Here is a 26,876-nt window from a genome sequence, read left to right on the forward strand (position 1 = left end):
AACTGCATGTTTAATGACCTGCTAGCTCTCACACCCTTCAAGAGGAATGCATCTTCAACACCAGCACAGTGATGGCTGTACAGTGAAGGCTGATAAAGTATGTTTCATATTTTAACTTTGTGAAGATGCCTTCAACTTAATCTATCTGCACTCCAGACCACTTATCTCTTCTTATGCCTTCTGCCTTTACATTTATACACGCAGTGCACCAATATTCTTTAGATTTATTGGTTCTTGTGATCCAGAACTTCCACTTCCAAGTTTTTAAAATAGTTTACTTTACTAAGTAGAAAGCAACTTTGCCTGGACATTGCTCCTTTTATGGTCACAGAATCACTAGAACCCATATTTCCTGTGTGCTTTACAGTTTAGCCTTCTCAAATTTCTAATCCTTGTATATTTAAAATAAAAGATTGCTCAACATTTTAAATGACCCAGTTACATCATGGGATCCAACTATTTTATTCAACATCTTTAAAACCCAAGCAACTATTGCTACACAAATTTTTAATGCAACCAGTTCAAACTGTGAATTTGATTAATGATCTCAAAACATGCTACGTGACACCAAAAACCCTCAAAGAGAAAAAAATATCTTTTTACTTGTGACAGGAAGCTTCTAAAACAATGACAATTTCAAAGTCTAGCATGACAGTAAATAGGAAGTTTTTCTATGCAAGGTATTGAGTGGTATAAAAATTGTACAGGGCAGAAATTATAATGGGCTAGTAATCTGGAAACAGAGGTATCCTTTTCCATCTGCTCTAAACTTTGATTTAACAGTTTTTGTTGAAATAAGCGAATACTACTTGCAATATTAAATTAACCCATTTTTGCAGAAAACTGGAAACTGCTATTTCAATTTTAGTCATATTCATCTGCATGAAGTATCACAAAGGCCAGCATCATTTAAAAAGCAGTGAGTGTTTAACTCTGTATATATGAGGCTCAGAAAATCCTCACGTAACATGGTCTGAGTGCCACCACTCCAAATGCAGATGTGAAAATATCAGAATTCAGCTCCATGTTTAAGCTGAGTAATGAGTATTTTGAACCAAACCACTACATCCATCAACCAATAACATAGCCCAGAACAGACAGCCTGAGGTCATACTCTCATCGATGTTTACATGTGCTAAATTTTTAACATTTCTCTAAAATTAAATTAAGAAAATTATGAGACAAAAATGTCAACACAGTCTGAATCTTTTGAATTTCAGTCAATTAAAAAATAGATTAATACCAAGAACAGCCCCTGTGCATTTCAACACATAGAATATTTTATCATGTTTCACTTCCCGTTTTATGAATCACAGAAAAAGCCAAGGCAGGGAAAGAAATGCCAACATGTGTACCTGGACAACTTTGCTTTTTAAGAAGGTTTCTCCACTTGCTTTAGAGAAAGATAATGGAAATTAACAGCTATGACATATATGCTATTCAAATATCACAGAACCCTAAAACAGCTACTCCATTATTTCAATAAATCTAGAAGGGTGTCAGAGGTTAGTAGGTATGAAAGTCTGTTAAATTATTTTATTCTAAAACATGCAGAAGCTTTTACCAATTGACAGTTTGTTAGATAGTAAAATGCCTAATAAAAATTTAATAAATTCACTATCCTGCTGCTGAAAGTGTCCAACACATTACTGCAATATGCTCATTAAGCAGAACAATGTTTCATTGCCTGGACTAAAAGCCAAAATTCGCAATGTTACTTGAAGTAAGTGGTGGAAGTGTGAAGGTGATGCCTTCTTGTTACTTAGTCTTTTCAGCATGATAGCAGAAATAAATAATATATGTACTTACTGTGTAATTGAATTTTGTACACTCTTTTCATCTAGAGTCATTCCTGGAGGTGGATCATTTTGAAATGCCAATAGTTCTTTTTGTAATCGTTTCTATAAAGAAATTGTATGGAATATTTGAAATACTAAATAAAGTTCAACAATAAACATGCACACTTAAGTACATTTCATCAATTTTTGAAAGCTAAAAGGAGTTTTATCTGACAATTTAAAAACAAAGTGAAATTGAAAGGTGAAAGAAAATGATGACTCCCCTCCTAAAAATTTAACTGAAAAGACACAGGCAAAATAAATTACAGGCTTTAAACTTACTTTTTGGGTAAAATGCAATGGCACTTACATTTGCAACACTGCAAAGGGAAGAGCTGTTGCATTACAAGCTACATGGAGGCATAAATGATTTTGTCACATTACAAAGATACCTATGAGAGCTCTAGCCCTAGCAGCAAACATTTCATATTTACACAACAGCATCAGATTTACAATTATATCTACAAGACTTTAACAGCACAACTTCCTCCTCTTAGTAATCTAAGACATTTCCATTTGGCATCTGTGCAAGTCTTTGCCTTGTTCTAAGTCATCCCAGAGGACAGAACAGAAAACTAAAACAAGACTATGTGGATTGCACAACACAAACTAAAAACTTTACACTAACTGCATCTTAGAACCTACAGAGTCATAGCACTTATTAAAGTGTTATCCCAGCAGTTCAGGTAATTCTTGCCTATTTTGACAGAGATCAACTGGTAACTGCAACCAGCTGTTTATATAAGACCTACCAGAACTGTTTCTTACAATCTATCGGGCAAGGGAAACGCAACCTCTGTGAAGTGCTGTCATTGGCACTGCTCTCAGAGTCTATTTCCTCCATATAAACAGTTATGCAATACGTTTTGTCATTTCCAAGCCATCTAGATGACAAAAAGTTCAAGGCTTTCTCATTTCTACTGTCCTTCTTCCTGCCAACAATTTTAAGGTTTACCAGCTACAAGTTCACTTCAACCACACTACTGGTCAAAATGATCTTATACTCCAAAGGAATAAAAATATATGGTTTGGGGATTTAGTATTTCATTTCCATTCAATATCCAATTTTTTAAAATAATGGTTTACCACACACTCGTAACTGTTTTCCAATGCTTAGTAGAACTTTAAAAAAATCCCCAAGGAAAAATAAAGTGTTGATTTGTCAACACAGGAATGATTCAGTATCTCATCAAATATCTTTGAAATCAAACAACAATAAATTCAACCACTCAACTCAAAGAAAAGGCCCTTATACATTCACAGTTTACATTCTGAAAATAGTGAAATAACTTTCTGTCTCTATCAAGTAGCCCTGAAAACTTCCTTGGGCTTCTATATTCAAAGTTCCTACCTTGCACCGAGATATAATATAAACAAACTGAAAACCCAATTTTAGCATTTTCATAAGCTATATACATTGCTCACGCATTGAAAAACAGGTTAGAATCCTAGTGTTCACCTTTTTCTTTCTGCCCAGATTAAGAAAACACCAACAGTATTTCCAACACCACTATTATGAATTAGAATGCAAAGGAGAAAAGTTACAAAACCATTTTATAAATCCTTAATTTGAATGACAGAGATGTTTTGAAGTCAATTCTCTTTCTGGCACTCTCCCAGACCACCACCAAATAAACATCAATGGCAATCAACCTGCGTATGCTTTGTCATGTAGAATAATATTTTAAAAGTTCAGAGATGAGAACCTTATATGACAGTGGAAATTCAAATTCCCCTGAAGAAGAGATTTGGAAACATTGGTTAAAAAATAGCAAAGAACATATGTATAAAAGAACAGCAAATAATTCAGTAGATCCATTTACTTATACATGTAGACCAACTATACAACTTTGTCTTTATAAAAAGGAGCCTAAAACCCATTTTAGAAGTTAATTACAATCAGCAACATTAAGCTATCAGTGTCTGTAATTTGAAGAGAGAAAATTTTGTCTGTTCTGTGTCCTAAAAAAAAATTTCAAATTACCAACACTTAAAATATTATCTAATTTCAAGTTTGCACCTTTGGCCCTTTCTCCAGGAACCATCTTTTCAGTCTAACACAGACTCAGTCATTCTTTTATCCATCTCACTAGTGCAAAAATATCCTCTGTTTCACAAGTTTTTGGTTCTCACATACTATGTTTATGGTCCTTTCTAAAAAAAAAAAAAGCCAGTACCAAAAGGAAAAAAAAATAAAATGTATACTTGAACAACAGAGTACCACTCAACAGAGTACCACTACAACAGTGCTCTGTTCCTCTGATCCTAAAACATTTGCTGACACTGGCATGAGGGCCTGTCCATTCAGCATAAATAACACATACAGGCAACATACTACTTCTCATCATTTGCAATTCAAAACAAAATTCAAAAAATGTATCCCAGAGAAATAGCAGGAGGTAATATTTACACTTTGGGTCAAAAGTGTCACATCAAACAAATCATATTTTTAAAGACAAAAAAGAAGTTATTACTTCCCTGTTAGCCAATTCAAACAAGTACCAACATAAGCCAGGAAACGAAAGCCAAAAAAGGTATAACCCCTCCCACCAATAAAAAATCCTGGACAACTGAAAAAAACTGATGAGGAGAAGGCTACAGTACTCAACAGCTTTTTTTTTTGCCTCGGTCTTCAACAGCAACCTCTCTTCCCACACCACTTAAGTGGATGGACAGCAGGAGGGAAGGAAGTCTCTCCCACTGTAAGTAAAGGTCAGGTTCATGACCACTTGAGGAACTTGAATATAAAGAAGTCTCTGGGACCCAATGAGCTGCATTCCAGAGTCCTGAGGGGAATTGGTGGATTTAGTTGCCAAGCCACTCTTCATGTTTGAAAAGTCATGGCAGTCAGGTGAAGTCCCAGCTGACTGGAAAAAGGGTAAAAAGGAGGACGCTGAGACCTGTCAGCCTTACCTCTGTGCCTGGGAAGTTCATGGGACACATCCTCCAAGAAGCTGTACCAAGGCACATGCAGGACAGAGAAGTGATTCAGGACAGCCATCACAGCTTCACCAAGGACAAGTCCTGCCTGACCAACCTAGTGACCTTCTACAATGGAGTGACTACATCAGTGGACAAGGGAAGGGCTACAGATGTCATTTACCTGGACTTCTGGTAAGTCTTTGGCTTGGTCCCCCACATCATCCTTCACTCTAAGTCAGAGAGAGACGGATTCAATGGGTGGACTGTTCAGTGGATAAAGAATTGGTTGGACAGTCACATCCAGGGGGGTTGGAATGAGATGATCTTTTCCAATCCAAACCATTCTATAATCAGTTCCAACTGACCTCTATTTGCAGCTCTCAGTGGAAATATCAATAATAATAAAAAAAAAATCTATGCCATTCCCTTATAAAGCTGAAAAGAGCATGTTCAGTAGAAAATGAATGTGTTATCTATTAAGTTACAGAAACTCAATAACCCAGAAAAGTAAGACTGTAACACTGTCAGTGTTATAATGAAAACAATTTACAGCAAATAAACGTATCACATTGAAATAAGGGAATCCACAAAAAACCCTGACTGTGATTATCTAGTAAGCATAGGGAACTCCAGCGCAATTCTGATTAATAGTAAGTTCCTAGACACAGCTCCACACTGGAAGGGATGCAGAGGTGAAGAAACACACACTTCTTCTGGATTTGTTCTTGATTCAGAGCACTGTCCCAAACAAAACCAAGTTTCAGCAAAAGGCATTATTTCCTTCTGCCTTACTGTAACCACTCTAATCCTATGTCTGCCTAAAGAACCTGTATTACATCATCTCCGTTATACTACACCTTGACAGATTTTATGTATCTCAGCTCCCTCCCAAATAAAGAGGCTCTCACCCTAGAACTGCAGACAATCAGGACAGAACAACTGCTATTAGAAATGGCAGAGAACGTCTTCATTTTTCTTAGCTCCAGCTATACTGACTATCTAGATAATTTGCCTTGATATTTAAGAACAAAAGAAGAATCTTGTAATAAATTCCTGGATTTCGCCACGCCTCAATGACAGGAGTTCTGAAAGTGTTAAACAGTTCAAGTGGAAAAAATGCTTCTAAAGATTTTTTAAGTATTAGTCTTGCCACTACAGATAGAAGTAAGGCAGTCTATACATGAAGATAGTTACTTCTATTGGATTAACTAACACACATTTAAGATATGGTTTAAGTCCATTATTTGTTGGGGTTTTTTTCTCCCAGCTGGAATAATAAAACATACTCTGTATTTCAAAACATTCTACTATTCCATTAACCACACCATACAAGTTAATCGATCCTAATCTGACGAACATAGCTGGGTATCTTTAACAGGCTTTCACCAGACATTTTCAGAATTTGGGGTTTTTGTATCAAACATCAACTCAATTATTTCTGTACAGAATAACAAAGAGCTGCCTACAGACCTTTTCCAGAACATGAGAGTACTCAACAGCAACTGGAACAAAACTGTAGATGGCACAAATAGCCTACTAACCAGAATTCACTCAAACAGCAAAAAAAACATTTTAAGAGAGAGACTAAGTAATATTTAGAAAATAATCTTTAAATCAACTTCTCTGGTCAATGCATTCCAGTGTTTCATTACCCACGGTATAAAATGTTTCTTTTGTATCTTATTGACATACCTTATGTTCCAATTTGTACCTATTGCCCTTTGTCTTCCCATGGTGGCTCTGTTTTCCCTTGATATCGCTCTATTATGTTGTTGTAGGCATCAGCAAGACCTCTCATTTGCCTTCTCTTCTTATAGCTGCAGAAACCCAGTCTCCTTGGAGGTCACGCAGTTGAGCCCCAGCCATCCTGCCTGTCATCTGCTGGATGCACCCCAGTACCCCAATGTCTGTCCTGTACTGCGGCTCCCTCAACACAGCACTCCAGATGTGGTCAAGTACCAGAGGGAGGGGAAGAACCACTTTCCTCCAGCTGCTGGCTCCACACTTGCACAGACAATGCAATATGTAGCTAGAGAGATTCAGAAAACTTGAAGATACTTTCCACAGATATTATGAAGGACTATTTTTTTCTTCCTCTCTTTCATACAATAATTTGTCTCCAGTTGTGTCTCATTAATACAGAAACTGGATTATCAGAAGACTGATCTAGTTTAAAAAAAAAGTTCTTAAACAAAGCCCTTAAAGACTAGATTCATATAGTTTAATTAGGAAGCCGAGTTCCTCGTTACCACAGTAATACAGAAAATATCTAAAGTTTAAATTTAAAAACTTGAAATTAATTTCTCTTCAGTGTTGAATAGGATTTGCTGACCAAAAAGGATACAAAGGACATTAATTTTCTTACAGTAACACAGTCTAAACACACATTCTTAGCTTCAAGATTTGAATGTACTTTAAAAAAAATGTGACTCTGGTATATCAAGTCCATACACAATAGCTACAAAAGGCACACTGCAACTGCACGTTCCTCAAATTGAACATTTGAAAAGGAACGGTTCCAGCAGTGGAAAAGCCTTTCTTATATTTGACAGAATTATTGTTTTTGTTTTCATAAACATTCTAGAAAATTAGCAACAATACACATAGCAGGACAAAATATAACAGAGTAACACTTTTCAGACAATTTTAACTCTCATTTGTAGAATGTTACAAATTTAGGACTTAAAGATACCTCTCCATCTTCCAAACATAAGGAAGTTATGTTAAAAGCCTTTACCATTTTTTCACATCACTTTATCTCTTGCTTCTATAACTGGAAGAGTTTTCTTTACAGTAAGAGATCTAGGTGGATTGAATAAATTATTGTCAACTTACTTCTCTCAGGCTTCATGAACACAAAAGAGTTCTTTAATTTATTTCAACTTGCATCTCACCTTTCCCAATCTCAACCAAACACTTTCAAGGCAATGCAGACTGCCCTCAAAATATCCTTCGGCAGGTTCACTCTGACAGAACCAAACACCCCTTCTCAGTCGGACACCCAGTCTAAACAGCCAACTACAACTTTGATAACTTGTGGTCTTTATAGTTTCAGAAAAAATAGAGTCCACATGATTGATACCACATTTTTCTTGTGTGCTTATTCAAATGTCATACTAAAATATGTGGAAAAATTTTGCACAGTCAAAATACAGCTACTGCTCCTCTTTCACAACAGCTACAGCCCAGTAAGAGCAGGAAATCATGTTAATTGAATGTGATTTCTTTTCCTAAATCATCTGGCTAATTGTCTCTGCTAATTGTCTAATGTGTGCTATAGGTATCAGACACTATTTGGTCCAGTGATTTCCAAAAGTCAACCTTTCACATGATAGTAGAAAAACAAAAATAATATTTATCATCTGGAAACTCACTCAAAAGAATTGTCAAAAATCTCAGATTCAGTTGCTTAAACACTTTAAAAAAGCAATCCAATCTACATAGCTAAATTTTAGTGACTGACGTAATATCCAGTGTCCACAAGATATTGAACCTGCCCTTTTTGTTTGGCATGATTTGTCATCAATTCAAGTATTTGTGTCACCTATTCTTTGCTTTGCTTTCCTTTCCTGTTTACAGGCTCATCCCTTCTCTCATCTTTCTAATGATTTATAAAAACATCTTTTAATGCTTTTCAAATATACCGATTTAAAACAATGAATCGTGAGTAGATTTCACTCGTATATGCTTGTCCCTTTAACAGTAATTACTTAGTTTCATTTTTCTGTCCTGTACAAAGCCTCCTCAATCTTTATGTCACTGAACAGGTCCTCATGTTGTCATATTGACTTTTACTATTACTCTTGTTGTTTTCCATATTGAGACAACTTGATACCATATATTAATATTTTTTTTTTCTAAAAACCAGTAGCCCTTCAACACTCCAGCTATATTAAGACATGCATAACTTAAGTCAATACCACAACTGATTTTGGCTTTTTCCTTACCATGGATCAGGAATACCATTTTTTAATCACACAGTCAAGTTGCTTTCAGCCCCTCAACCAGCTCCTTCAAGTCAACATACAAGCTAGTGCAGCTATTCATGCCTAGAATAACCCCCAAATGGATGTTTTCCATACATGATACACTCCTGGGAGCTGTGCTTGCTTTACTGTCCTTCTCATAAGACACTCTTTTCAATGCTTCTGCTAATCCATCAAAAGATTTCATATAGAAGCACCTTTCCTGCTTGTCCACTTTCTATTGAAAGGGACTGAAAGAAAACATGCTGCAAACTTATAGGGGAATACATGAGGGATGCACAGGCAATCTAACTTTGATCTTTTCCTTATTTTTGAGAGAGAATCTTATGCTTAAACATTTTTTAATACAACTTTAAAGCAAACAAGAACTAAAATGTATCAAATTGATAAAAACATTCACTATCTAGAGGGAAATAGAACAGCAGAGTAAGACTATCAGAAACCCAAGACTGGTTAACAGCACAATCTTTCAACTAAAGGAATAATCACCTGCAAAAGGCAAAGAGAAGTGATGTAACCAGTAGCTTATAGAAGTATTTTCAAAAAGGTGGAAGTCTTTCCTGAAACCAAGATTACTTATTCACCTATCTCAACAGGAAAGGGTGAATCAGGGATGAAATCAAGGAACACAGCTTAACACTGATCCAAGCATCACTTTCAAAAGAAGTTTATTCAAGTACTTGAGACATGACTGACATAGCAATGGTTTGTATTCTGTTGTTATTTCTGTCAAACAAGATTTGTGCAACTCCTTCAATTATCCTCCACAGATTTTCTAGGGTATCAAACTTTTAAGACTTCTTAAAGCATATGGAAAAAAGAACAGAAAATTAACTGGTGCCAGTGGAGTAAAATTCCTGACAGCTCCCCAGACAGCTCACAACCACCTCAATCATTTCTATCCTGACAGACAGCACTCACTGTCTGTCATGGTTCCAGTTAAATATATGTCTGAAGTCAATGGCTTCTAGCAAAAATACACACTCTTCTTTCTCCAAACTGGCACACATCTTACTTGGTCACCTCTGGAACTGGGGAGGTAACATCTCAAATGCCACAGCTGAATTCTCACTTGTGTTGATTCCTGGTGAATCACATAAAGAAGCAGGCAGGGCAAAAGCATGTAAAAGGTGCAACATGTGAAAAGGGAGAGAAGGCAGCAATATGGTACAGGAGTTTAGAGGTTTTGAGTTAGAGTATTTCAGAATCAACCCAAGAAACAGGTAGTTTGGTCACTGTGTACCACTGAGCTGGATGTTATAGCACATAAATGCTTATTAACAGATACAAAATTATTTCACTGGTCATGTCCCTGTTAGTTACCTCAAATGCCAATAACCTATATTCCTAAAGCATATATGGCATCATCACCATCACATTGCCAGGGATCTTTTTTCTGATTCTACCACAAACAAGGGACACCCATGGACAGAGAGGACAACAGATTTTAACCACAATCCCTCACAACGAAGTAATGCAAAGGTATTTCCCTTACCCACCATGGAAACTTACCTAGCTCTTGTAGGCATGTGAAAATTACCTTTCTCAATACCTTTCAAAAGGAGTATCACAGTATCAGGAGTCTATTTTCAGTTCTAAGCCCATTGTCAGAACTCTTCCAACAGCTTTGCCCCTCCCTTGGTAAAGTGGAGCACAGAGAGTTAAAGTTTAACAGAGCTATGGGCAAACAAAAATCCATGTACAGTCAAGTTAGGGGGGTCACTACCTAGTACTACTTATGTACATAGAGCTGAGAGCACCTAGGCCAACCAGTGAGTGTTGCTTCAGGTAATGTCTTAATCTTCATAACTGGAGCAGGCAAAGCATAGATACAGTGGTGTACTGGCTCTGTTGATTAGCAGTAAAATATTAACACCTTAACCCAATCAAGTTTGAATGTGTGCCCATACTCCTGGCTTATTATCTCCTATGAGTTGAAATTACAAACTCTGAAAAGGTAACTGATAAAAAGAAAATTAAATTGCAATTCTTGAATACTTCACTTTTTGGTGTTTCAAGAAATGCAGCATGAAATGTGCAATGTCTTCAATCAGCAATATCTTAAAAGAGTAAACTAAATGATGAGCTGTCATAGTCAAATGTTTGTTACCTACAAACAACAGTGATTTTCCTTTTTACAGAGAAATAAAGTAAGAAGGAGAAAAGCTGAGTTGATTAAACCCAAAGCAGATTCTGCAAAAGACATGATATATTAAGGGAAGTGATAAGAATTTGGTAGCAAACAGCTAGGGAAAAAGCAAAAATATCAGAGAGGCAGAAACCTACAAGCAGAGCAAAAAGTGGAAAATGGGCCAACAGCTTCCTTTCACTTCTGTTGGAGGATATGTTCCATTGCCACACCTTATTTCACCATTAAAACAAGATGTGATGGGCAATATAACTGAAATGTGGTGGCCTTTTCACCTGGATTGGTAGAAACTCAACTAGCCATGTCCAATAAGGCAGTATCATTATGATATGAAGAAACAAAGACAGAACACAACTTCACAGACTAGGAAGCATGCAGGACCAAAACATCTGCCCTTGAATTGTGCTACAAACCTTCTATTCCTATGCATTCACATTCCCTTCTCTTTGTTGCAAGAAACTACAAATGTAAGAAAGGAATAGTCTTCCAAGGCTAAGCCTTCCTGGACACTGTAAACTCAAATCTTAATCTGACTCAGAGATCAAAGAGGAAGAAAATTAACTCATAAATAGTTAGAAGTTAAACATTAATCCCACAGGGGCTCCACTCTTCTATTTTATATTGGTAAAGCTGCTGCACCCTAAGGAGAACTAACATTTCTTCCATAACTACCAAAACTCTCCTCTACATCCAAAAACACCAAAACACTGCCAGTAATACGATAAAGTCCTGGCAAAGAATTTACATTTTGCTTATGAACCACAGCCTGCCACCTCCTCCCCCATTCAAGTTATAAAACGTTTCACAAAAAACATCCTTTCTGTTTTGGAGAAGTTTCTACATGCAGGAGACAGTCACTGTACAGAGACAAATAGCAATCTTGTCCCAGAACAGGAGCTGATAACAGGCTGTAATGACAGTGTTGTATAACACCACCATGTTGATTCATAAGCAAAGCTGTTGCTTGACTGCTAGTACAAGCTACTAGCCTGAGAGCATAAGACCACTAACAACTCTGTTTTCAGTATTTCGGTTTCTTCCATTCACAGGTTTCTTACTGAAAAGTGCCTCAAATACAGAATATGAAGTTCTAAACACTGGATAGATAGTTATGCTTTTCAAACTAAACTACTCTACAGAAAAAAAACCCCACCCAACATATTTTAAGCAGTTTAAGTATTCCTGGAACTCACTGCACATTACTCTCTAATTAGAAACCTAACTGAAAATATCAAAAAGCTCTCAAACAGAAGAGAAACAACATCAAGATTAACAATGGTGACATTTAAGAAAAAATAACCCGCTACACTCCATCTCTCTACTTTAGAAATCTAGAGAATGACAGTTCCTACAAATAAAAACCCCTTTATATCCCAGTCAACCAGGTCATTCAAGGAAGTCCCTGAAGATTATATCCCATAATTCAGGTGAAATAATTTGCTCCAGACTCTCAAACACACAACCCAGATACTTGATTATCACAATCCTGCATGAATTTTTCCTCTCAAAGTTCTTCTAGTAAGCTTTAATCAAGGCCCAGAGGAGGAAAGATAGATAATTGTCTGGATGTGGTCAATTAAAGCTTCAGCAAGACGCATAACAAAACAGCTCCACAAAATACTCTGTCCATTAAAAAGTAATACTGGGATTTTAGCTCAAAGAATTGTTTTTCAGTTTTATCTATTTTTGGCTGAATAGCATGTTTTCAATCTATTCTGAGAATGCAGAAGCAGATTAGTCTCCTCCTCATTTCTAATAAAACATGTTAACATCTGGCGACCCAGTTCTAATGTTATTTCCTCAGACCAATCCAGACTTCAAGATCTGAATGTCAGGCATTTAGCACACTTCTCTCGTTTTAAAGGAACCAAATGGCAGTGCATGAATCTTTTATTGAGCTACTTAAAATAAGTTTCCACCACTCATTTTTTGTTATTCAGAGCATTTAAAATTTTCAGAAATCCAGTTATGGATTGAGGGTGGCGGGAGGAAGGATTGTTGATTTCTCAGTTTGATAACAGAATATTATCTTCATATACTCCAAGATATTCTAAAATATTTGACTGAAAGATCAAAGCAACAGTCCTCTTTAAAAGGAAATAATATGCTTGACTTAAACTCACTAAGAGACAAGATCAACCTGAAATCATAACTACAGTATAATTAAAGATAAATCACAATAACTATACACACACAAAGGAAACATTCTGTACTTCACAGTCTGAAAAGCTTTTTGCCAGATAATCAAATTTTTTACAATGAACCTGTCATTTGAAAGCAAATTAAGTGGAATCCACTAATACAGAATAAGATGAAACTGACAGTGAGTCATCTGCTTTGTAAATGGAGTCTTGAAACATACCTACGCCCAGCACAAGCCTCACACAGTAATAAAAGTCAACCACAGATAATTTTATCTTTTAAGGAAAAGAGTCTGGCACTACTTGAACCGCATCAGTTAAAGAAATTAATTTAAGACAATAGTGAAGGCTGGCACAATGAGGGCAACCATATGTTTACCAGGAATTTCTCATCCTTATAAAAACATTCCAAAGGTTGGTAACCAAGATAAAGTGTTGTATTCTGACAAAAAGCATTGTGGAGAGAAAGAAGGTAAAATGTTTGAAGTAGCAAACAGTAACAAGATTTAAATACTCATCCAATCCATATTCCTAAATATGAAAAGGGGAGAGTTTCTAACTTAAGAAGGGGCAAGGAAACTGAATGGATTTAGGTTTCTTATTACGGGCCATCAGTTCCTAGTGAAGAAGAAATAAATACATCAGCGTGAACAAGCAGCATCAAATTCTATGAAGCATTTTATTCCAGCAGGCTTTCAGGGACAGTATTTGCTATGCTCTAGTAAACTATTATCACAATTTATTGACATATATACAGATTTTCTTCTTGAGGCTGATTAAGCCGTATTTTTAATTAAGCTGAATTAAAAAAGATGACAAACAGCTTTCCATTTGTAATCATCCAAGGAGAAACAATTATTTTTTAGTACTGTGTATGAAAGGATGAATAGCTAGCATCCTCAATGAGATCATTAATTAGCAAAAATGAGGTGTCTCACAATTCCTGACTTACCACCACTAACTTCTATCCTTTCTTTACTAATACATTAATATTGTTCTTAGGAAGGCAAATTATAAGGTTCCCTGTTCCCTCCCTTCTTTCCCTGCCATCCCTGATTGATACCTATTTTTCATGGCAGTAATTGAGGTCACCTGAGGAAAAACAAGCAAACAAAAAAAAAAAACACCAAACTGCAAAGGCTTGCACAGATTCCAGAATACATTTTTGAACAAAGCAAACTAAAAAAAACCCCAAACAACTGCAAAGGCTCGAACAGATTCCAGAATACCTTTTGAAAGCCCTCTACTATCAAAAGCAGGCAGAAGACATGTTACCTGACCTTCATCAATCACAAAAGGTTGCTTACTGGCTCTTTTTATTTAAAACATTTAACTGACTTATTTTCATTTGCTTTTAATAAATGAAGTAGTAATAGGCTCCAGCAAACAGATAATACCATCTCTTCCTCCCTTCAAAAGACAAACTATACATCCAGCTGACAGTCCTGTCACAGTCTTTCACTACTTCAAAGCCATGCAAGATGCACAAAATTTTTGGCTCCAAGTACTGAGCAAAAGACCTTCGTCATCCTCTTCCCCTCTGCCCTAGTGGAAATTTTAGCCTGTAATCTGCTTGAAAGCTCATCTCTCAGCTGTAAACCAAGGCTGTGTGAGAGACATGATCTAATGATCTGAAGGCATTTATATTTGTTGCACACAGCCATAACTACGTGTAAGTTCAATGGGAATAGTGCCTTCTCTCTTTCACATTAATAGGGATAATTTAATCTCAACCTCTGGGTGCAGCCGCCAGTGTGGCCTACACCTGTATAATACATAGTGAGGATCCTTTAGTCTAAAAGTCTTAGCTCAGTAGAATTGGAGCAAACAATTAAAGAAAGTACCTGATCACCGAGTTTCACACATTGTTTGAGCTAAGCTGCTTTAGCTTATTAATTACAAACTCAGAGAGCCTTCCAAGGGAGCAGCTTAACAAGACAACATTCCCTGGCTCTTGCAAATGCATTGTGTTCTATTTTTCTCCTCTCAGAACTTGAATAGCTAGGCCTAAACACAAGATACTATAAAACTGAGCAAAAAATAAGGGCAATGAACTAGAATAACTCTTCTTTACAACAAATACCTGCCTATTTTATTTTCCTGATTGAAATCATACACATATTGGTGAGATACCAATGTTCAATGTGACAGGTTGAAAGCGTTCATAGTTTTTTACATTTAAGCTGCATAGTTGGTCTGTTTGTAAGGACAAGCTGCTGATAATGCTCAGGGACACTGGTTTCAATAAGCTTTTCTACTGCTGCTTTCTTTCTCAGAAGTGAATTCTTCCATCCTAGCTATAAAATTCTGCAGCTGCTGCACAGCCAAGTATTTCCCAAAATTTTATTTACACAGGCAGATACACAAACAAGCAAATGAGACTCCTTAGGGCCTAAAGCAATAACTACTATTTTATTTATCTTTACTGAATAAAGACTATAAATTTTAAACTTCAGTTGATATTCAAGTAAAAACTTTATTTAAAAACTCCCAAGATTAAATTAACTCATCTTGATAAAATTACTAAAAATTTTGTATTTATCTTATTTTACTGTAGCATGGCTATATGCCAAAGCTAATATAGCAAACATCAGTACAGACTGATTACCAATGGTTAAGTAAGGGACTAACAATCTCTTAGCAGACAGAAGAAACGATTTTTACTCTCTACTCATCCTGGTTTCAATTATGGTACTTGCATTTCTCAGTTTAAATAATTATTAAAATTTTCATCTTCAATAGTATTTCACCAATGGAACTACTAAATACTTCATGTTGTTATTAACTACCAATAATTTCATTATGTTTATATCCCAGAATTGGTTATATGGCTACAGTACCCTCTCATTTTCTTTTTTTTCCTCTTTGAAACAACACAAATAGCATTCCGTACTGTGACATTTAACACTACAGAACCAATGTGCATTACCATCCAAGTTCCAATTGACTGAAAGCTTTCCTCACTTAAGGTTGGAGTTTTGGCTTTTTTTGGAATGCACAATAAAAATAGTTTAATACTTTTTCCTGGGCAAAGCTTTTAAATAAGAAAAAATTATTGCCAAATCATTAAATAAAAACACTGCCAGTACTGAGCAAAGATTGAGCAATGAGTAATTGTTCTGAGAACAGCTGCAAACAGAACTTTCACTAACACCAGAAGCACAGGTAAAGAATAAAAGGAAGTGTAACCAAGAGCGCATGTATTTTTTCTGGAGATTTCAGCAGCCTGTAAATATTTTCTTCATCCCCTACCCCACTGGCTGAAAATACTGGGGTGAAACTTGTGGGAAGTTTTCTTATTGCTACTAGCTTGCATACTGTGATACAACTTTCCTTGGGATCTCAAACTGGACATGAATTCTGCATTGTCATCTCACACAGTTATTTTATTAAACAGCTGCTTAGATACACATTTTGAAAAAAAAAATCCTATTGATGGAACAAGATTTTTCAAGTAGCACTTTATGTTGGTGTGTGCATGTAATTTGATGGTGGCCCACCACAGCAGGTTTCAATGGGTAACACAGAAGCACAGTGAAAGCTAACATTCTACACTCTTTACTAAAGTTGTTTGTCATTAATTGCATTAGCTCTGCATTCAGTCAGATTTAAGTACCTACACGTACAAGTCTTATGTGCCTAACTTCACAGAATATGTGAGAAGTTAGCCTGATGATAAAAAAACCTAAAACCATTTCTCTAAATGTTTTCACAACCTCACAAATAAATCCAGAGTTTGTAGCAACCTGACATTAAAACTAAAAGGAGGTGAAAGGTAAATCATAGTAATTAAGATGTCAATATTATCAATAAAGTCAGTCTTTCAAGTTTATGATGCAAATAGTTCATATCTGCACATTGAGGGAAAAGCTTTAATTATTTAACACTTTGAACAGCAATGACATATTTTCTGTATATTTTCAACTGAACTTCCTTGGCTCTATTTTCTACCTGCTCTTCTATTCATAATGTAAGTCCTGTGTTTCCACCTGTTCTGAGAACAACTGTTTACTGTTTCTTTAGCATTTGCCTTTAAAAGCTTCAGATTACTAAAGATGCTATATCAAAATTTTCTAGAGCAAATCCATTCTACTCCCTTGTTTGACATTACTTACACCTTTTCAGAATATTTCTGTGTTATTTTTCCAGGAGAAAGTTGCACAAGCTTGGGCTTTTTCTGGGAAAATTCTTGAAAATAAGTGCTCTTTCTTTAAAGGCTTGTCTGGGGGTCTGTTAGCTTTTTTTTAAAAAAAATATTATTTGCCTAAAGTTATGCAAACTGGGTTTAAACCAGTCCAGCAGTGGCAAATTAGTAACAACATTGTTGTTAAAAAACAAAACACAAGATCACATCAACACTGGCTTCTATCATTGTAGAAAAAGAGGGTTACAGAAAACTACCATTAAAGACTCTCCACACATACAAAAATCACAGTAAGTTTAACGATATACACGAAGACTCAAAGTCACAAGTTTTACAAGTTACTGTGCATCCACTCAACTGCAGTAACTACTCAGGTCAATGCTCAGAGCCATTAGCAAAAAGAAGCAATTTGCTACACGTTCCTAAACTTCCATAGTAGACTGACTAAGAACAGGTTAATCAGAGAACTCTCATAACTTAATCAGAGACTTTTCAGTAGACCTGTAAAAATAAAAAGTAATTAACCTAGGGCATCATATACTGTTGTATAAAATTACAGCAGTTCAAGAAGTAACTAGAACTTACTTTGTGCACCAATGTATCTTTTTTATCAATAATATAAATAATATTGTCATAATAGTAGAGTGTCAGACCACTGGTATAGTCAGAAATGACAATGAGTTGCATAAACATTTCAGGTAAACACTGGGTATTTAAAAACACTAAACTTAATCAGAAAAAGGACATCTCTTTTTTGTGTCAGGCAACTTAGATACTAGAAGATAGCACTAATTATAATAAATTAAATCATTCTGAACCAAAAAACCCACTTAAAATTATATATACCAGTTTCCTTTGTAAAACTTTTTTTCACACTGAACACATAAATGTTAATTGATAGAAGAATTCAGAGCCTTGAAATCTTGCTCATCTGGGAGCATGTCTACGATGAACTTAATTTTACTGTTCACTTACTACATTTTCATTTAAGCTTCCTGTTTACAACTCCTTTCCAATATGCTAAACTACATTATTAAATTAGTAGTTTACTAAACATAGAAAAGAGTAATTAGAGCATTTTGCAATTAGGAACATATAGACAAAAAAACCTTCATAAATGTCCTTGAATCTCTTATCAAAAGACAACAGAACATCATGGAAGAAAACAAAAAGCATCATCTTACAGCTGGTGTTTCTAAAATGAAAGCAATTACACCATTAGAGTTACCATGGCTGTAATTTCAGGAAGTGAGTACTACCCTCCACACATCTCACATTTAGGCAACATTTGTCATTCATGTATCCTTAACAACCTCACTTAATATGTAACCATTTTTTCCCCTTTACAGAGGGAGCAACAGGAATTAGGGTGAGGCATGCTGTAGAAGGTCATTTACTAGGCCAGAGAGAGCAACACAGCACAGCTTTACCAAGTCCCTTTACAGATTGCCTCCTTCCCGGTTCACAGCTGTCATTTCCCTGCTTTTCACACAGTTTTATGAAAGATACTTCTTAATAAATTATAGCCTCTATTTTGCAGTTGAGCTTGTAGAAGTCTGCACATTAGAAGAAAAGCACTGAAAAACCACATCTGCCAGATAGAGCGAATAAAACCAAGGCAGATCAGACTACCTGCCTAAGATGCTGCTAAAGAAGAACATTCTGTACAGTATGTTCAACTTCCTGATCTCGTTTCATTCCAGTAACTCTGAAAGACATACCATGGGTGGGGGGGTATACTTCTAAACTTCAGGAGAATAATTTTTATCCCATAAAGTTCAATGCTTTGACATTTCAACTCTTTTTGGCTATACTAAATCCGGGTTATTAGGGCAATTAGACAAATTTCATTCATTTTGTACACTCTTTCTGTGCTGTTCTACTACTAGTGACAAAAAACGTAAGCTATACTGGACCAAAATGAGAGAAGAGAGGAGATCTAGATGATCCTAATATAAAAACAAAGTGGAAAACTACAAATATCCAAGGAAAAGCGGAGAACTTGCTGGTTAAATAAGAAAAGACAGGGGCCACTGCCACAAAAGCTAGAGATCTTTTCTCCTGCCCCAGTCATAATAAAGCACCACCCACTCAGCAGCACACAGTGAAAGTGATCCATTCTACCAGAGCAATTTCTGCAGCCCCTATTTAAGAACCGCTTCGGAGTCGGTATGAATGAATAATTCAGCTGGAAATACCTGTCAGGCAGCATGATGTTCCGCGCTACTGTACCTACAGCAACCCCATCCGGCCGAGAAAGCCAGACGTTACCTGTCCACAGGGCTGATACCACACCGCAGCCTCATTTTACGGAGAGAAAGAGAACCCCACGGGCAACACGCAGCCTGCCCCAGCCCCCCGTGCGGGAGAATTACAGAACCGTAACCCCAGGAACTCGGAGCTGCTGGTCACGGTCCCCACGATGCCACCGGGAGGGTCTCCCTGATCGCTCACCCCGCACGGTGTGCCATACCTTCCCTGCGGCCCCCTCAAGTCCCGGGGGGGCAGGGATCTCTTCGCCCTTCCCTCGCCTGCCCAGGGAGCAGCGGCATCGCTGCCAGACGCCTCCCTGAGGCGCCTCTTCCCCGCGCCCCGGGCCCGGTGCCTCCCCCCGCACCCGCCCCGCCCGCCGCCGTCAGAGTCCCGGCCTCGCCTCTCACACCCCTGCGGGTCTCACCTCCATCGCGGCGCCGGACCAGCCCTTCCCTGCCGCCACCTGCCCTCCCCGGCCCCGCTACCCGGAGCTCGACGCCCTCAACCTCTGCCCGGGCGGTTCCTCCCTCTGCGCCGCTCTTCGCACCGCACGGCACGGCACGGCACGGCACGGCACCGCGCCGCGCGCACATGCACGCACGCACGCGCCCGGCGGAACGGCTCCTCCCGGCTCCCCCTGCCGCCGCCCGGCCCCAGCGCTGCCGCGGGGACTCCGCCGCAGACGCCTCACCTGCATCGACGCCATGATGGATCCGCCTCCTCCCCCCTCCCCTCTGCGCCGCCGCCGGGACGGCCCCGCCCCGCGCGCTCCCCTGTCACGTGCCCGCGCCCGCCCGTTGAGCGGCCGCGCGTGCCCGGGGCGGGCGGGCCGGAGGAGGTCACGTGCCCGCACCGCCCTTGCCGGCCGCCAGGGAGGCTCCGGCTGCGCCGGCCGTGCCCTGCTCGCCCTGCTCGCCCTGCTCGCCCTGCTCGCCCTGCGGCCGGGGAGGGAGCGGCGCGATGTCCGTCACCGCCAGCCGCGGGGGCGGGAAGGGGTTGACCCCGGCCGGCTTCTGTGTGTGAAGGTTTTTAGAGTTGCACTGCGCGTTCCTCCGGGGTCCCCTCACGCCTGGTGTGCCCCGGCGGGAGGGTCATGGAATGACAGAACCATAGAATGTTAAGGAGTGGGCAGGGACCTTGAAGATCATCTAGATCCAACACCCCCGCCCGACGCAGGGGCACCTCCCACCAGACCAGGCTGCTCAGACCCCATTCCAACCTGGCTTTGATCACTGCCAGGGATGGGGCATCCGGAAACCTCGCTGGGCAGCCTCTTCAGTGCCTCACCAGCCTCACAGTAAAGAATTTCTTCCTGGTATCTAACCCAAATCTCTCCCCTTTCAGTTTGTCCCATTACTCCGTGCCTTGTCACTAGATCCCACCACAGGTCGGCCTGGGGTCGGCGGCAGGCGCTGCTGCGCGGGCTCGGGGCCGCGGGGCGCTGGGCACCCGCGACTGGAGAAGCGCCGCTGCGAGCCGCGGGGCCCTCCTGGCGAGGGGCTCTCTTTCTGTGGACTTCCCTGTGTGCTACTCTGCCACGGATCATCTGATTCCCCTGCACTGCTGGTCTGGAGGTGTACGAGTCCAAATGAAGGTGGACGTATTTTAAGTCAGAGCATTTTTGGATTCTACGTTTTCCTTTCCTGGACTGGAATAACCCCTGTCCTTCGCACCAGATGATTTTGCCATATCTATGTAGGTGAACATAAACAGGCAGCACTCAGTGGAGTGACTGTGTGCAATCAATAAATTAAACAACTTGCGGAAACACACTTCATAAAGCTGTTATTCCTGCTGTAATATATCAGACTTAACGGATCCTCAAGATAAACCTACAAAATGTTTATCCGAAGACAACCTATAAAATTTATAATCCCAGTGGTTATGTAAAACTAAGGATTTAACAGAGAAACTGATTTCATAGGTCATTATAATCTCCATCTCCCCAGTGGTCATGCTGCACGTTCCAAAAACACTGAAGCCCCTTTGTCTGTCCCTTCACCCCTCTCCTTTCTGATGATGTTAAAAAATCCCTGGGTCACCTCTGCTCCAGTGGTAGCCTGGATTTTTTCTTCAGAGATGGCCTGATAAGCAAACAATTAAATTATTGAATAATTGTTTGCAGTTTGTATTACCTTAGAAATCTTCTTTAGTGCTAGACCTCTAGAAGAGTTCTGCATCCAAAAGCCTGCCTGTCTTGTTCTACCGTATTATTTAGTGTGATGCAAGTACTACCTCTATGTACAAGCTTTACCTTCTCATATGCTTTTAATACTTTGAAAACAGCTACTTGGAGAAAAACAACAAACCAGCACAACATGGCATCAGCTTCCAACTTCTATCCAGCATCAACAGTGTCGCCGATGTTAAAGCAAGCATACAAACTTTGGCGTTTGTTTAAAAGGCAGAACCCTTTAAGCAGAAGAAGGCAGCAGGAGTATCCTTACTCTGTGAGGTAGCTGCAGAAGCAAACAAGCCCCTTGGCTTTGTGGGAATTTGCTGAAGACGGAATGAATATATGTTGATTTTTGAGTAGGAAAGGAGATTAGCCTACCAAAAGTAAGGATAGGAAAAGTATTGTCATGTAAGCTGCGTCCTGTACTTTGTGTTCTAAATTCAATTCTCATTCACAAACCATGGGCTCCTGATGCCATGCCAGCTGACATTGCTCAACTGTGTTTTCCCTGGAAGTCAATATTTATTACTATATTATTTTTGCAAGACCATTTAGGTTGCAGAGGATTTGTTGCATTAAGTAGACACATAGACTTGGTAGAGGTTTCTCTTTCCTGCAGTTCTTCAGAACTAACTTAGGCTGTTACAGCATTAAGTGGAACATTTCTGTTTTACTAGTTGTTGTTGTTTTGCATAATCCAAACATATGGTTATCCTAAAATACATCTCTTAATGCCATATGCCACAAAGATAGCAAGAACATCAAGGTTAAGCAATGGACATGTGTTCGTTTATAAACATGGACATATTGACTATCTGTGTTGATGTAATCACAGCGAGATAAAACTGATTTCAAACCATTATATTCAGTTCCTTAAGCCTCTTCCAGAAAACCCTGTTGAAGGTCAGAAGATATAAAGCAGCATAAGCTTATGAATGCCAGAACACTTCATAGAGTGCAAACTGGTTTTGCATGGAATGATCAGCTTTGTGGTCTTAAGCAAATTGTATTCAGTACAAATATGACTTCTACTCTGTAATAAAGAAAAATTATCTCTGAATGAAAAGCCAACTTTGCAAAAAAAATTCATAGCTTTTAACTGCCCTTATGTTCAAAAAGTCTTTTTTACCTATCACACAGAGCTTTTCAATATTAAAAACAAGGCACCTACTACATTTATTTACTGAAGTATTGTTTACTGAGATAACTTCATCTATGCTGCAAATCCTATTCCTGAGGATAGCAGGCATGAAAACCAAGGGGCAGTTTGCCCTGCATATAAATAGAGCATGAGTTAATTACTACCTACTCAATCTTAACTGGGTATGTAAGTAACTAAAGCATTACACTGCAGCTGAAACTCGTGGGCAGGATCCCCCATCCCTGAATTCACTTTGAGTTTATTCTTACAGGACTACCAAAGGTGTCTTATCACTGTTGTCACATCTTTGTTTTTTAAAGTGTCATGCAATGCCTAATATATATGTGAAACATTTTTTAGCTCCTTATCATCACGGGAATAGGGGCATCTGGAGAATTATCCCTGTGTTCTGTTGGGTTTTTTCCCTTTCCTCATTTCTTGGTAACCGATCTTGCAGAGATGTTTTTGTGCAGTGCATAATGCTACAGGGATTAGCGAATCAGTCCCATAAGCACAGTAAGAAAACAAACACAATTATCAGACTCCCAGAAAGAATATATGAATATCAGTATCTTCTTCTTAAATTATCCAGTAATCCCAGTAAGGAAAGGCCCTAATTCCCAGAGAGGGTAAATTTCACTAGGAGTAGGTTATTGTAATTTGGTTTTCATTTCAGTGTTGACCTTTACCTATGCAAAACATAGAAGAACACACTTCTGCAATTAACCCTTCCTAATCTCTTGCAGGTATAGAGATGGACAACACAATAGCTGCTTAGTTTCTAAAAAAGAAAACTAGTATTTAGCTAATGCAGTCTGATCTTTCACCAGTCAACCCAAGTTTTGCCAGAGACTTCGAGGATCAGAGTCCTGGGTCCCAAATATTCAAAGATTAAGGGGAAGAGAAATTGAATCTGTTATCTTCATTATTTCAGAGGCTATCTTACACTGATCTGACATGATTATGACTCACATATCAAAAACATATGGAGCAAATAATGAAAATTATACCTCCTACTAAAATTGTTTTGGTAAATATTCTTGAAGTCGACCTAAAAAATCCACTTTTTTTCAGACTTTGCATACCCTTATACTTACAGGGAAAATGCAACTAATGTTCAAACTACATTTATTAGATAATTTTCTGATATACCAAGACAGTTTTACAAAGGACAAATATAATTCTTGATTAGGGTTCCTGTAATTTCACATTCCATTCCCTGTGTTGTCCATAATGTTTTCAAATGTCACTGAACATTTTTTTCCTCTGCTCTCACTTTTTTTTTTCTGTAAAAAAGGAGCTGTCACTACCTGCTCCTCTATGATTCCTGCTACTAAAATGACATGAAAGCTCAATTTCTTTTTCCTATGTCCACTGTACTTTTTAGCTTTTCATCTTGTCTCCTTAAAGAGAAGTCAACTGTATGTTCGTGTTAACTGCCTTTGTTACTCAAGTGGCATCACAATCGTAATCTGCAGAGCCAGGACATTGCATCTCCTGAGGATGGAGGACTCCCTGCCCCTCAGAGGAATTGTGCCAACTGCTTCTTCTGCTCCTACCTGCCAATTTAAGGAAGGGCACTGAGTTTAAAAACGCTGTGGAATGAAGATCTTCTTATAAACAAGCTTGGTGCACCTGCAGAAACCATCAACTAAAGATGGAGAATGAAACCAAGACAACATTATATCAAGAATGTAAAAGTACTTAATTGCACACATAGCTAAAATTTAAAATAGCCTAAATTTGCAAGATAACTTTGTGCTGTTGAGATTTTATTGTTGTTTTATTCCTTAGTGATTATATAGATTTTTCATCAACAGTGCATTCCATTTTCATCTTAGTTCTTAACAGGCAAAATGTCATTTCCATCCCAGGACTTTCAAAGGCATGAAAAGAGGTTAAGGAAAAGTCTCACCTTATTCCTAATCTGCTACAAGTGCAGTTCCTGCAGAAGAGGGTAATCTTGTTCTCAGATGACATATGCTTCCATTTCTTCTCTTGTATAGGGTTTGATGATTTTGCAGCCACTGGGTTGTCTGTGGCTTTCATGTTACCCACAGGAAGACTAAACTACCAAAGTAATTTCCATCAGATCAGAAGAGAATTTGTCTTACTATGTGCAGATACAGTTGTAATTACTGCAGGGGAAGAAGGAGGACATGGGGCTGGGGAAAGGAGTGGAATTGGCTGCTTTACTAATATGCAGAATCACAGAATGGGTCAGGTTGGAAGAGACCACAGTGGGTCACCTGGTCCAACCTCCCTGCTCAAGCCGGGACATCCCAGAGCACGTTGCTCAGGGTTGCATCCAGGAGGTTCTTGAATATCTCCAGTGAGGGAGACTCCACAACCTCTCTGGGCAGCCTGTTCCAGTGCCTGGTCACCTGCACAGTAAAGAAGTTCTTCCTCATATTCAGGTGGAACTTTCTGTTTCTGTCATCAGTTTCTTGGCATCAGTTTCTGTCCATTGCCTCTTGTCCTATTGTTTGACACCATGTTCTGTAATTACTAATTTGTAGTAATTGTCAAACCATGGTTTTAGGCACCAGTAGTCCTCTAACACTTTTAAATGCTGTAAAGATAAATACTTATAAAGACAAAAGCTGTAAAAATTTACTGAGGACTGTGTAGGACCTATACTCACTTAAGTAGATGAACGCATTTAAAATGTAATGTTATGTAATTATTGAAAGTTCTTCCAAATCAAAAGCATCCACAACCCATGTGGGCAGGTTGATTACTGTGTCTGTCAAATCCAAATGTTCAGGAGCTGCTCAGTGATAATGCCCCCAACATTCAAATCTAATTATAATTTAGTAACTTATTTTACCTCTAAAATCTGTGAACTGGAGGCTTCTCAGGTGACTCCAAGAGTTACCTGAATAGCTAGTTCATGTTGTGGTTAGGAATGCACAGAAGTGACTCTGACTTCATAACCAACAAAAAAGATATTGATAAAGAATTTTCAAAATTAAGAAGCTGCTTGGTTTTGCCAGTCTAGAAGCAAGATAAAACTACTGGAGAAGAGGCATCTTGGGTAACCTCTACAGATGTGACAAACTACCACAGTTCCCACGGGCTGAGAAGCAATTCCTCCAACTGTGCACATCAGACTGCACACTGCCCTCACTGGACCCTGCACACTACTTATGGAGCTTGCAGAATTTAATTTCACAGGACTGTACACCAAGATGACAGGGGTCCAGCCTCTTGGTTTATTTAATGTTCCTTGGGAAAAGCAAGACTTCATATGGCATATGTTTACCGTGAAACAGAGCCATGATATAAAAACATGCTATAAAAACAGCTATTTCAGCTGGGTATTTTCAGACAGTTCTCTCCTTAAGGCATAGTTGTTTATTACATGCCAAGTATCTATGACAATTATGAAAGCAGCTTAAATGTTAAATATTGATGTATCATTTTCATATTTCATTTGTAGCAAACTACAAATAATTCTGACTCAAATGGAGTCTCACTTCTGGAAAACATTGTATGTCAGCTTAGTATGGTAATGCAGGAAGCTTTTCCCTGTGTACAAAGAGAAAATAAATCCTTTGTGCCAAATGCATTAAAATTCTAGGTATTTTTCAGGCTTGGTGATACCAACCAAAACTGAGAACTTTTTATTCTGCACAACAGGCATCCCATTGTTTTGCTAGACAGAGTAAGAAGAATTTATAGCAACACAAGATAGGAGTTATGTATTATTTATGGTTTTGTGTAGTAGTGATTTGGTAGATAGAAGTTTTCTATTAGTGTAAATAGGATACCAGTAGTATTTTTTCTCATGGGAAGAAAATCCTTTGCTATGAATTCTCACCTGAAAGGGCAGTTTTAAACGTGAATTAACATTAATGGAATTAACAGTATTTGTTTTATAACTTAAAAGTAACTTCTGGTTGAAGAAAGAAATTAACAACAAATAAATAAGGAATAGCATTAATCCATGCATGTTATCCCAAAAAACGAATCCCACAAAACTATCCTGATAACTAGTAACTGCAGCACTGAACTGTAGATTTTAATTTATCTAAAAGCTCTCATGTTGTTACTTTCACTGATCTAAAATGCAGTACATATTTTAGGGGCAATTTTAAGTTAATTTTCCAATTCCACCCTCAAC

The 26,876-nt window shown here is 38.4% G+C and overlaps 1 protein-coding gene across 3 annotated transcripts in view; it reads right to left on the minus strand.

Annotated features, from left to right (window-relative positions):
* Positions 1–20,182, minus strand: part of UBE2W (ubiquitin conjugating enzyme E2 W) — a 40,710-nt gene extending 20,528 nt beyond the window's left edge. Inside the window, exons 1-2 of one of the 3 annotated variants that reach the window (XM_032127671.1) lie at positions 20,125–20,182; positions 1,810–1,901 (exon numbers count right to left, since the gene is read on the minus strand). In XM_032127671.1, the coding sequence (XP_031983562.1) occupies positions 1,810–1,901; positions 20,125–20,139 (107 nt within the window). In that variant the 5' untranslated portion in view covers positions 20,140–20,182. Of the gene's footprint in view, positions 1–1,809; positions 1,902–4,751; positions 4,797–19,857; positions 19,955–20,124 lie in introns of those variants that run through there. The other 2 variants (XM_032127681.1, XM_032127661.1) reach the window with 2 other exon arrangements.
* Between the last annotated feature and the right edge of the window lie 6,694 nt (positions 20,183–26,876).

The sequence above is a fragment of the Corvus moneduloides genome, chromosome 1 (genome assembly GCF_009650955.1).
Source record: "Corvus moneduloides isolate bCorMon1 chromosome 1, bCorMon1.pri, whole genome shotgun sequence".
In the NCBI taxonomy this organism is placed as follows: domain Eukaryota; kingdom Metazoa; phylum Chordata; class Aves; order Passeriformes; family Corvidae; genus Corvus; species Corvus moneduloides.